At 38.2% G+C, this 13057-nt stretch overlaps 1 protein-coding gene across 1 annotated transcript; it reads left to right on the forward strand.

The window, feature by feature from the left end:
• Positions 1-1144: 1144 nt before the first annotated feature.
• LOC139939092 (protein rolling stone-like) lies at positions 1145-12614 on the forward strand. The gene is made up of 3 exons (XM_071934828.1): positions 1145-1572; positions 9869-10094; positions 10663-12614. The coding sequence occupies exons 1-3, from the start codon at positions 1483-1485 to the stop codon at positions 11130-11132; spliced, it is 786 nt and encodes a 261-aa protein (XP_071790929.1). The 5' UTR covers positions 1145-1482; the 3' UTR covers positions 11133-12614.
• The last annotated feature ends 443 nt before the right edge of the window (positions 12615-13057 follow it).

Consider the following 13057-nt stretch of genomic DNA (forward strand, 5'->3'; position numbering starts at 1 on the left):
ATCTACAGGCCTGTTAAGTTAGGACGAGTTCGTCCTAGTCGGCGAGATAGCGTTTCGTTAAATCGACTGCAGGTCCATTTCTGGAATCTGAAATCCGGTTAATTCTTACCATGATTGAGCATGGAGATATTTAGGTTAGAGTGTATCTCGGCAATAAAACAGCAGGAACGTCTGGGTATTATAAGGGATTTATGGTTGATGTCTCTAGACAGTGTAACCTATAGTATGACATCACATGCTCAGCGTAAAGTCCGACCGGGGAGCAATTTTTTCTGCACCGCGAAATTTCCACTGTCGTAGTGCTTTTCAACGGGGATTTTTTGTCCCTTCTAAGTTGATTACAAAAACTTAAGGGAGTCCTTTGGAAAAACGTCAGGACAATTTGTGAGGACTATTATAAAGTGCAGAAAACAAAATTACGGCCTGGGAGCTATTATACCTTTCTATTATTGATTAACTTACAAACTGAGATGGTTGACATGGACCATCGAGTGAAAACCCACAAGAAACAGGTAAAACCACGGAGCCTTCCTCCATTATAAAACACCTATTATCGTTTAGCATCAAATTCAACATGTTCTGCAAACTTGCAATTGAATGGAATACCTTTAACGATTGGTTGTTTTTGGTTCCTACCAATTCAACTATGTTTGAATATTTAGTGTGACATCGTCAGAGTCTGTTTTTTGTTATGGCTCAATCCATAGTTTTGTCAGTGATTAAGTCAACATTCCATTTTGAGATGTTAACGTTGGACGTAGGGGCCTACCCCACTCTTCAAAAAGAGTAACATGGTACCTAGGGATTAGCCAAGATAGCGGTTCCAACATCACGGCTCTAACGTTGCCCTCTCCGTTAATATTTAAACACCGTATTGTGTACCAAATCTGGCTAAATCGCAGTTCAGCTGAATTAAAAAGGCACATAAAGCTCATGTATGCTTTAAGTAGGGCACATAGATCATGCAAAGGTTGATCCACAATAGGACGCCTAGCAAGTCAACATGAATACACTGTGTTCGCGTATCAGGCAACAAATGCCTTCCCATGCGTGGTTAGATCAACAACATCAAACGTTGAAACATGACTTGCAAGTTGCTGACATTCTTTACAAAGGTGTGTAGCGGTTGTCCTGCACCGAACAATACACCCCCTCTTCTACATGATTTGTTACGTAGTGTAGCGAGTCCTCCTACGAAAAGGTTACATAAAAGGCACCCTCATTTGTAGTTTTATTACGTACCATATACATTTATAGGTTGTGATAACGGTACTGACTACACCAATTAGTCCGAACTTTGTCAGCAATTCAAAGCTTGAACCTCGGACCCATGAGCTGAATAACTTCGCATGAACGTGCCGAGTATCGAGTCTAATTTGGGCCAATAATTGGTATACACTATTCAGGCAGAAGATAGCGTCAAGTCGTGAAAGACTACGTTACACCACATCGTTGTAAACAATTTGACAGTTTGGTGACAAAATGGTGAGGTGTGCGGAATGTTGCAGCCGACCAAAGCTGTCTGATCTAGGATTCCAGGTGGAAGATTCCAGTGTATTCTATCGTCCGCAGGTAGGTTATACCATCGATGACTGATGTACAAGGTAGAACTCTACCTCCTTAGTCAGATAGCTCCATGGTCAGATCATTGAGTGGAAGGGTCAACAGGACATAGACACACTCAGACCCGGTCTAATGTATTATATATCTTTTATTGACCACCATTCAAATTATTCTGTAAAGAATGAATATAACAGTTTGAGTGGATCGAATATCACTCTACAGAAACCCTCTTCATGTAGGCCTACGATGACCGGTCACAATGAGGAACCAAAAGATTATTCGCTTGTGACACTTGTCGCCGCAAGGTTTTTGAAGATGGTGACACTAACACACAATTCAACTGCTACGTATAGGTGATAGATATGACCAGGGCGTGGTGTATGATTCGTTATTGAAAGGGCATTGACACCAAGGCAATCTTCTTCTTGGTCAAGGGTGCCCCTAGTAACACTATATTGACAGGATAATTTTAAGGGCACCAAGGCAACGACCAGGGGCATGGAGGACCGCATTCGTTGCCTTTGTGAAGTATCTGATCTATTCTACTGAAATAGTATCACTTGTAGTTTTACTTACTATTAAACCGATCCGAAGAAAGCAGAACAAACTGCATAGACAATGGACACTATTGGTAATTACTCAAAATTATTTTTTTTGCATAAAAACTGACGTGAAACAAGCAATGGAGAGCTGTTTATAAAATAAAACATTGTGAGAGACGGCTTCCTTTGAAACAACGTTGTTTTCGAGTAAGAAGTAATTTACAGCTAAAAATTATTTGAATTTGGTTGCGAGACCTCAGAATTGAATTTTGAGGTCCCGAAATCAAACAGTGTTGTTATTTTGTGCATGTGTTGAGATACACTAAGTAAGAAGACTGGTCTCTGACAATCACCAATAGATAGTGTCCAGAGTCTTTTCTCTTTAATGATAAGATGCAATCAGCCACATTGTATGTGTCGGCAACAAAACATTCGCAAAATCTGATTATTTTGAAAGTAGATGATGACAAACATTATACCATTGCTAGCTCTTATGGAGACATGTTTAACAGGTTCTTTTTGTAATTACTCAAAGATGCATTTTAAAAGAGCATTGCTCAAAATAAGGCCAGAAGGCAATGACACTCAAAGTGATGTATCAAGGAAAATTAAATTACGGGAGAGAAGATGTATGTGCATTTCTCTTGAACTGGAAAGATTGTGAGATGGTGAAAATATGATACAGGGAGTTCCAGAGTGAAGCATTGTGAAGAAAAAAATGGCAGAATAGTAGGCACCTGGCCATTGGAACAGAAACGGTGAAGGGATGCGACCATAACGCACTGTAAAAACCTTCCCGGTTGAACTTGACCCGGATCAGGCTCCAGTTAGGCCTGAACCACTTCTAAGTCAGTGTGACCCGAAAGCTGTGTCAAAATTACATTGTATTGGGGTCAAAGTGACCCAGAATCCCATTTGAAAATCCAATTGTTAATCCCTTCCGGGTCAGCTTGACCCAGGATTTGGTCAGGTCCACTGATGGGATCCGGAGTCCGGGGTTACCTCTGACCCAAATAAAGGTGCACACACAAGGGATACATTTACGTGAAAATGTTCTGTATTACAGGCCTCAGACTAGAGAATGGACAAAACATCGAACAGAGAGAGGTTCTAGTGATTCATGATGCCAGGTCTGGTCATCAAATACTAATTGCTCACTAGTGGACTGTGAAGATCAAATGTTTTACGAAGTGCTATATTTTTAGGTGTTCGGGCCAACAGCCCGGAACACCTCTTATTTTTGTTCGTTTTTTTTCTTCTTTTTAGGTGTTCGGGTATTGAACCCGAACACCTCTTATTTTTGCTCGGTTCTTTTTAATTAGGTGTTCGGGCCAATAGCCCGGAACACCTCTTATTTTTGTTCGTTTTTTTTTTCTTTTTAGGTGTTCGGGTATTGAACCCGAACACCTCTTATTTTTGTTCGTTTTTTTTTTACTTCTTCTTCTTCTTCTTCTTCTTCTCAGCGTCCCTTGTCCGCTAACAAATACGTCTTTCCCAAACTCGTATGAACTTGAAACTTCACACATAGTTAGCGATTTATTAGGAGAAGAAACCGTGTGAGTTACGTCATGATGACGTCATCAATTCTTGAGTTATGAATATTCAAAGTGTATTAATTAAAAAAATCATAACTTTTGATCTACATGAGGGATTCTTACAATCGAAACATCATCGGAATCGTCATTGAAAACTCCGTAAACGCCCCACAGACATGACCCCATTTTGATGTTGTCTTCCGGCTCAAAAGAGAGGTTGAAAATTTCAAAATTCACTAATAAAGAACAACGTAAATCCCCATTGGTATGTGCATAAACATTGCACGTAGGCATACACACAACGTGTAGTGTATTAGTGGTGCAGCAGAGCACGCTCCAGTGATCATCCATTCTGCTTATTAGCGGCGATTGTCCGCTAAAAAAATCACACTTCCCAAGCACATATAAAATTGAAACTTTACACATAGTTAGATATGTATAAGGAAAAGAAACCGTTTGAGTTATGTCACGATGACGTCATCAATTCTTGAGTTATGAATTTTCAAAGTTTATTATTTCAAAAAATCATAACTTTTGATCTACATGATGGGTTGTTACAATCGACACATCATCGGAAAGTTCGTTAAAAACTCCGTAAATGCCTCGCAGACGTGATCCCATTTTGATCTCGTCTTCTGGTTCAAAGTCGAGTTTGAAAATTCACAATTTCTCGATAAAGAACTACGAAATTTCCCCATTGGTTGTGCGTAACACTTGTGTCGTTCACGTGTAGTGTTTTAGGCATAATTTATTTGGTGGCATGCTGCCAAGTTTGTTGTACTCGGTACCATAGCGTGATATGCATAGAGCTATATAGCTATGCAGAACGCTGCGAAAACGATTTCATTTCAATCTTCAGCATCAAATTGTTCAAATGTTACCTTTCTGATGGCTTAGTGGTCAATGTGGAATTGAAGACGAAGTTTCGCTGAGATGGCCACCTACTTCAGTGATTCATGGGACTTTTAATTATGTGAGAAAACAACAGTACAAAATGACGAACATTGGTCATGTTTTGGTTAAACACCGAGAAGAACAGAGACGTTACATCGATCGACCACTCCCCCCGGGTGAAGGGCGTTTTGGGCCCACGGAATTCACGTCAGTATTACGATATCTATTACTTCTTGAACTTAGCATAATCATCAATTGTTTTGATTATTTGTTAAACAACTATCCAAGTTATTTTGAGTTAAATATTTTGAAGAAAAAAAATCTCTGGAATAACATAAGCCCATTCAAACGTTCTCTAGTAGGAAAGGACGTTACGTAAACTAATCTATTTCTACCTCCATGCACAGACATGGATGTTACAATACAAAACATTCAAAGAAAACAGAATGGTTAAAGCATAAGGCCCAAGCAATTAGGAGTGGTCTTGCTAAAATAAACTGCCGGATTAAACAAAACTTTAGTACAAACAAATCAATAAAACAATCCAGATTTTCATCTTCTTCTCTTCGTCCCTTGTCCTCGAACAAAAGCACACTTCCCAAACTCGTATGAACTTGAAACTTCGCACATAGTTAGATATGCATTAGGAGTGGAATAATGTGTTAGTTAGGTCATGATGACGTCACCCATTCTTGAGTAATAAAAATTCAAATTATTATTTCAAAAAATCATTATTTTTGATCCACGTTTTTGTTTTTACTTTTTTTTTTAAATATTATCAATAGAGCGCAAAAAAGCTTCATGAAGAATAGTCGTCGTTCAAGGCGGTTAAAACATACATGCCCCTTACAGTATTTTCTTCAGTCGTCAGTCAATATTTCCTAAGTTCATATTTCCTAAACTACATAAGCTATTTTGACAATCTGTACATCATATGAAAGGGCTTTACGTACTTGACAGAAATGGATATGTTGGTGAACTTTCGTTGACCTTTTGACCTGTTTAAACGGGAAGTGACTGTGAAATGATCTGGGCGTGGTTTATTGTCTTTTAGGTCGAAATAAACATCCTTTGATGCTTTACCATCACACCATACAAGTCTGGCAAAGGTCTGGTTTAAAACAAATATTACCGATGACGTCACCAAACATACACTTTTACTAGATGACGTAATCATGTGGTTTTGACAGTTTTTGTAATTTGAATCATTTATTACAAATCTTGAGAACAAAGCAAGGTGTAATATTTGTTTTTTAATCCAGGCTTTTACTCCCGGAAACCGAACACCTTGAGTTTGTTCACAAACTCTCAATCTCTAGTTCTTCATACTTCTTCTTCTTCTTCTTCTTCTTCTTCTTCTTCTTCTCAGCGTCCCTTGTCCGCTAACAAAAGCACTATTTCAAAACTCGTATGAACTTGAAACTTCACACATAGTTAGCGATTTATCAGGAGAAGAAACCGTGTGAGTTACGTCATGATGACGTCATCAATTCTTGAGTTATGAATATTCAAAGTTTATTAATTAAAAAAATCATACTTTTTGATCTAAATGAGGGATTCTTACAATCGAAACATCATCGGAATCGTCATTGAAAACTCCGTAAACGCCTCACAGACATGACCCCATTTTGATGTTGTCTTCCGGCTCAAAAGAGAGGTTGAAAATTTCAAAATTCACGTCTAAAGAACAATGTAAATCGCCGTTGGTATGTGCATAAACATTGCATGTAGGCATACACACAACGTGTAGTGTATTAGCGGTGCAGCAGAGCACGCTCCAGTGATCATCCATTCTGCTTATTAGCGGCGATTGTCCGCTAAAAAAATCACACTTCCCAAGCACATATAAAGTTGAAACTTCACACATAGTTAGATATGTATAAGGAGAAGAAACCGTTTGAGTTATGTCACGATGACGTCATCAATTCTTGAGTTATGAATTTTCAAAGTTTATTATTTCAAAAAATCATAACTTTTGATCTACATGATGGGTTGTTACAATCGACACATCATCGGAAAGTTCGTTAAAAACTCCGTAAATGCCTCGCAGACGTGATCCCATTTTGAGCTCGTCTTCTGGTTCAAAATCGAGTTTGAAAGTTCACAATTTCTTGTATAAAGAACTACGAAATTTCCCCATTGGTTGCGCGTAACACTTGTGGCGTACACGTGTAGTGTATTAGGCATAATTTATTTGGTGGCATGCTGCCAAGTTTGTTGTACTCTGTGCCATATATGCATAGAGCTATATAGCTATGCAGAACGCTGCGAAAACGATTTCATTTCAATCTTCAGCGTCAAATTGTTCAAATGTTACCCTTCTGATGGCTTAGTGGTCAATGTGGAATTGAAGACGAAGTTTCGCTGAGATGGCCACCTACTTCAGTGATTCATGGGACTTTTAATTATGTGAGAAAACAACAGTACAAAATGACGAACATTGGTCATGTTTTGGTTAAACACCGAGAAGAATAGAGACGTTACATCGATCGACCACTCCCCCCGGGTGAAGGGCGTTTTGGGCCCACGGAATTCACGTCAGTATTATGATATCTATTACTTCTTGAACTTAGCATAATCATCAATTGTTTTGATTATTTGTTAAAACAACTATCCAAGTTATTTTGAGTTAAATATTTTGAAGAAAAAAAATCTCTGGAATAACATAAGCCCTTTCAAACTTTCTCTAGTAGGAAAGGACGTTACGTAAACTAATCTATTTCTACCTCCATGCACAGACATGGATGTTACAATACAAAACATTCAAAGAAAACAGAATGGTTAAAGCATAAGGCCCAAGCAATTAGGAGTGGTCTTGCTAAAAAAAACTGCCGGATTAAACAAAACTTTAGTACAAACAAATCAATAAAACAATCCAGACTTTCATTTTCTTCTTTTCTTCGTCCCTTGTCCTCGAACAAAAGCACACTTCCCAAACTCGTATGAACTTGAAACTTCGCACATAGTTAGATATGCATTAGGAGTGGAATAATGTGTTAGTTAGGTCATGATGACGTCACCCATTCTTGAGTAATAAAAATTTTTTACTTCTTTTTAAAAATATTATCAATAGAGCGCGAAAAAGCTTCATGAAGAATAGTCTTCGTTCAAGGCGGTTAAAAAATACATGCCCCTTACAGTATTTTCTTCAGTCGTCAGTCAATATTTCCTTAGTTCATATTTCCAAAACTACATAAGCTATTTTGACAATCTGTACATCATATGAAAGGGCTTTACGTACTTGACAGAAATGGATATGTTGGTGAACTTTCGTTGACCTTTTGACCTGTTTAAACGGGAAGTGATTGTGAAATGATTTGAAAGGGCGTGGTTGATTGTCTTTTAGGTCGAAATAAACATCCTTTGATGCTTTACCATCACACCATACAAGTCTGGCAAAGGTCTGGTTTAAAACGAATATTACCGATGACATCACCAAACATACACTTTTACTAGATGACGTAATCATGTGGTTTTGACAGTTTTTGTAATTTGAATCATTTATTACAAATCTTGAGAACAAAGCAAGGTATAATATTTGTTTTTTAATCCAGGCTTTTACTCCCGGAAACCGAACACCTTGAGTTTGTTCACAAACTCTCAATCTCTAGTTCTTCATACGTCTTCTTCTTCTTCTTCTTCTTCTTCTTCTTCTGAACGTCCCTTGTCCGCTAACAAAAGCGCCTTTCCCAAACTCGTATGAACTTGAAACTTCACACATAGTTAGCGATTTATTAGAAGAAACCGTGTGAGTTACGTCATGATGACGTCATCAATTCTTGAGTTATGAATATTCAAAGTTTATTAATTCAACAAATCATAACTTTTGATCTACATGAGGGATTCTTACAATCGAAACATCATCGGAATCGTCATTGAAAACTCCGTAAGCGCCCCACCGACATGACCCCATTTTGATGTTGTCTTCCGGCTCAAAAGAGAGGTTGAACATTTCAAAATTCACGTCTAAAGAACAACGTAAATCGCCATTGGTATGTGCATAAACATTGCACGTAGGCATACACACAACGTGTAGTGTATTAGCGGTGCAGCAGAGTCACGCTCCAGTGATCATCCATAGAGCGCGAAAAAGCTTCATGAAGAATAGTCTTCGTTCAAGGCGGTTAAAACATACATGCCCCTTACAGTCTTTTCTACAGTCGTCAATATTTCCTAAGTTCATATAACCTAAACTACATAAGCTATTTTGACAATCTGTAGGTCATATGAAAGGGCGTTACGTACTTTACAGAAACGGATATGTTGGTGAACTTTCGTTGACCTTTTGACCTGTTTAAACCGGATGTGACTGAAATGATTTGAAAGGGCGTTGTTTATTGCCTTTTAGGATGAAATATACATCCTTTGATGCTTAACCATCACCACAGCATACAAGTCTGGCAAAGGTCTGGTTTAAAAGACATACTTGCTAAGCTCACATAAACTTGAAACTTCACACATAGTTAGATATTCATTAGTAGATGAAACCGTTTTAGTTTCGTCATGATGACGTCATCAGGTGTCGAATTACAAGGTTTTTAGGTTCAAAAAGTGACCATTTGCTTTTCGCTATATGTCTTCGAATTTTTCAGTTATGATATTCATAATTACGCATCTGATAGATCAAGACTGGGACTACATTTGAAAAGTTAACGTCAAAATCGTATGACCCCTCCTTCCGTTCGTACCGGAAGGTCAAAGTTTGCAATTGTATATTTTTCTTCAAAAATACATCTCCGTCCCTTGCCCTCTAACAAAAATACACTTCCCAAACCTGTATGAACTTCTAACTTCACACATAGTTAGATATTTATTAGGAGAAGAAACCGTTTGAGTTACGTCACGATGACGTCATCAACTCTTGAGTTATGAATTTTCAAAGTTTCTTATTTCAAAAAATCATAATTTTTGATCTACATGATGGGTTGTTACAATCGACACATCATCGGAAAGTTCGTTAAAAACTCCGTAAATGCCTCGCAGACATGATCCCATTATGATCTCGTCTTCTGGTTCAAAATCGAGTTTGAAAATTCATAATTTCATGTATAAAGAACTACGAAATTTCCCCAATGGAAATTGCAAATTAAAACCTAAAGCCAATCTCACACAAAAATATTGCGTTTGTGAAGAAAAAAAGGAGTCGTTAAAAACTGTGACACAAATTTAACTATAAAAATTAACGACACGTTGTAGAAAAAGTCATTGTTATGTTTATGGTTCAATGTTTTTGAACTACGTCATCACGTAACGCCCAACCGAACACCGTATTTTTGTAATTAACAAAAATGTTATGTCTAGTTTAACTCTGTATTTGTTTATCCATTTCCACAGTGGAGTAAGATCCCTTGGTTTGTATTTGTCATCTACCGTGTGGTCTTAGCTCTCTACTTTCTTGGCTACTACCTTGGCGACTTGATTCAGCAAGGAGAAGCATTCAGCTGGAGATCTTTCCTTTATCTAACAACCCTGGCATTCATTGTCTTCATCATCTACCTCGTCATGGCTGCTGTGGTGGCGTTCCTTGATGGGTTTATTTCACGGAAAAGAAGCATTCCAGGTAGGCAAATTTATGTCCGGAAATTAAAGTTGTATTAGCATTGTTTGATGTATGGTGGCCTCTGTTTGGGTTTGGTGTGAACAGAAAAATTACCCAAACCAGTTGTAGTAAAGACATGCAGTTACTTGGAGTCGATGCAAATAGGGACGCGACGGACAGGGCCAAGTGGAACCGAAGAGAGAAAGCAGGTCAACCCAGAACAGACTGGACATCAGCCTTAAAACCGACATGCTGATCCACCATAACTCAAAATGGCTGATACGTTTGTTAGGCACTCTACAAATTAATGGCATCACAACCACCTGTTTATGCCTGAAGACTTGAGGACAAGTCTTTGAATGCTTTTCGCGATGATTGCGTATAGCTGAGCTCTCACGCGAGACTTGCTGTTCTTACTGCTGCTCTTTTACGAGACTTTAGCTCCTGTGACTACGGCACAGAGTCGGGAGCGGAGCTGGAAGTCGGAAGTCTCGCGAGAGCAGAGTGATCGCGTGAAAGCGGTGACTGCCACAAGTGTGCTAACGGCTTGACCTCAAGTTTATTTATGTTTTCCTCTAAACACATGCAGGTACGAGAATACGACACAAGCTCCAATGGTTTCTTTTCAACACAACGTTCAGCGTCAATGTTATAGTCGTTGTAGTCTACTGGGCAGTTTTGTATTCTCCAAATGAAAACTTCCCCGTCTTTAACAACATCAACGTGCACCTGTTAACCGCCGTAATATCACTACTCGACTTGCTACTCACAGCCACTCCGGTACGGTACCTGCACGTCATCTACCCGGTTCTCTTTGGATTATTCTATCTGGCTATCACCTTGATAAACTGGGCTGCAGGTGGTGACGTCATCTATTTTATTCTGGATTACAGCAATTACCCTGGCCTGGCTGCGGGTACAATTATCGGTGTGATTACAGGTCTTTTTATAATCCACGGTGTAGCGTGGGGCCTCTATAAACTCAGAATGTGGATTTGGGGAAGATTTGGGAACATTGAAATTGTGGACGACGAGATTAAGATTGAGGAAGCCGTTTAACGAAAATGGATATGTCAATGAACCGGATAAAGAATGTCAAACGATCCTCTTTTTAAACGTAATCGCCTTTTATGTTTCTGTAATTTAATGGTAGGCCTACCTTATTTATTGCCTTGCTTTTGCAATCACCATGCATATACATGTGTAAGATCACTAACACGCTAACTACAGCTTAATATGCCGCCAGCCCCCCCCCCCCCCCCCACACACACACACTGAGTTACGCTCCAAACCTCATTAATCTGTTTACGGAATTCAAACAAATTAAGTTAATAAACGGGCGATCGCGAACATGGCCGTAGTCATTTGACGCATGACTCTCTGCCCACAAAAGTACGAAACCTCTATTATTAATATTTGTGCGGAGGTTCTTTCACACTTCATATCACACAGGGTATAAATCGAACTAAACAATAAATTATGATGGTAAATTTACTTAAATTGATTTTAGCATCAGGTACAAAATGGTTACATAAAAGGCGCCCAGGGATAGTTTTATGACGAACCATAATTTATTTATAAGTTGTGATAACAGTTTTAGTGGTACTGATAGTCAACAATTTTCGGAAATTCAAAGCTTGAACCCCGGACCCATGTTGAATAAGTTCGCATGAATATTAGCAGAGTATAACTTACTAATAACATTCTGATGTGCATTTATTTTAGATTGATTTTAGCATCAGTGGCACGTGGAAGACTTGTGTACTTCCCTGGATAACTCTACATCAATATGTTTTTAGCGTTTGAAGATTTAAAGGCACTGGACACTTTTGGTAATAACTAAAAAGACAATTAATCGTTAGCATAATTTTGTTTGATAAATCATTTTTTGAGAAAGAGGTATTTTGTCACTAACTGAAGACTTCAGCTGAAGCATTTTATTATGCAACTGAAAGCACACAATACATATGCAACAAGAGTGTTTTTTATTTCATTCTCTTGCAAATTCGATGACCAATTGAGCAATTTTTTTCAAATGTTTGTTATTTTATGCATAAAATTATTTTGGAATACCACACCAAGTGAGAATACTGGTCTTTGACATTTTTACCGAACGTGTCCAGTGCCTTCAAAATAAAAAAATAACAATAAAACTAAACTTTCAAAAAAGTAAGTCACTACTAGATTTATTTATTTGGGGTTGTTCGAACTTTGGTCAAAGCGAAACAAGAATGCACCGAGTCAATCTGATTGCAAGAAACAAAAACGAATCAACTAACCTTTGATCGCGGGTATTTCACCCCATAGCATGGTCTAAGTGAACCTTTTTAGTCCTAAAATGAAAACAAAATGTGAGCGATGAACGATTTGTTTTCCTTTTTTCTTAGCTTTGTATAGGCCTATTATATTTATTGGTTTATTGTGGTAAGGAAGATGTGGATTTTTAACATGATGAGAAAGATTCTCAAACCGTATTTTAGTAGACAAGTCATGCATACTGCATGTAACTTGTAAACTTAAATGTTGTATATAATATTTTATTGACCTTTAAAGGAAATTACATAATAATTAAATCAATAAATTATTATCATGAAAAAATAAATCTCGGAGTTATTTTTATCTGCTATTTGTATTCTTATTGTAATCACTACCTTGTTTCAGCGCGGCAAAATAAAGTAACAAACTAGGCCTTTTTTTCGAAACCACGGCTTCGGCTTTCTTCGGCTTCAGGCTCCGTCCCCTCTCGTCTGACACCATGGGCGTGTATACGCAAAGAACGCCCAATTTTGTCAAAACAACCGCGGGACCAAGCTAGCCTGACCCGAATCCAAAGCCGAAGCATTTGTGGTTTCGAAAAGATCAAAAAACAACAAATAAACACCAACCACAGCTAGAATTTTTTTGTTATGTCTGTCCCAACACAAAACAAAAGTTGGAGGGTGAATTAGAATATAAAACTCGCGACTCGACGTGCACTGCGGTGT

This window comes from Asterias amurensis, chromosome 6 (genome assembly GCF_032118995.1).
Source record: "Asterias amurensis chromosome 6, ASM3211899v1".
NCBI classification, from domain to species: Eukaryota; Metazoa; Echinodermata; class Asteroidea; order Forcipulatida; family Asteriidae; genus Asterias; species Asterias amurensis.

What these genes read in the sequence shown, in the direction of transcription:
- LOC139939092 (XM_071934828.1), top strand. Translation starts at nt 1,483, where the DNA reads ATGGTGAGGTGTGCGGAATGTTGCAGCCGACCAAAGCTGTCTGATCTA. An exon ending in GTGTATTCTATCGTCCGCAG is followed by an intron (nt 1,573 to 9,868) that starts GTAGGTTATACC and finishes CCATTTCCACAG; the next exon opens with TGGAGTAAGATCCCTTGGTT. An exon ending in ACGGAAAAGAAGCATTCCAG is followed by an intron (nt 10,095 to 10,662) that starts GTAGGCAAATTT and finishes AAACACATGCAG; the next exon opens with GTACGAGAATACGACACAAG.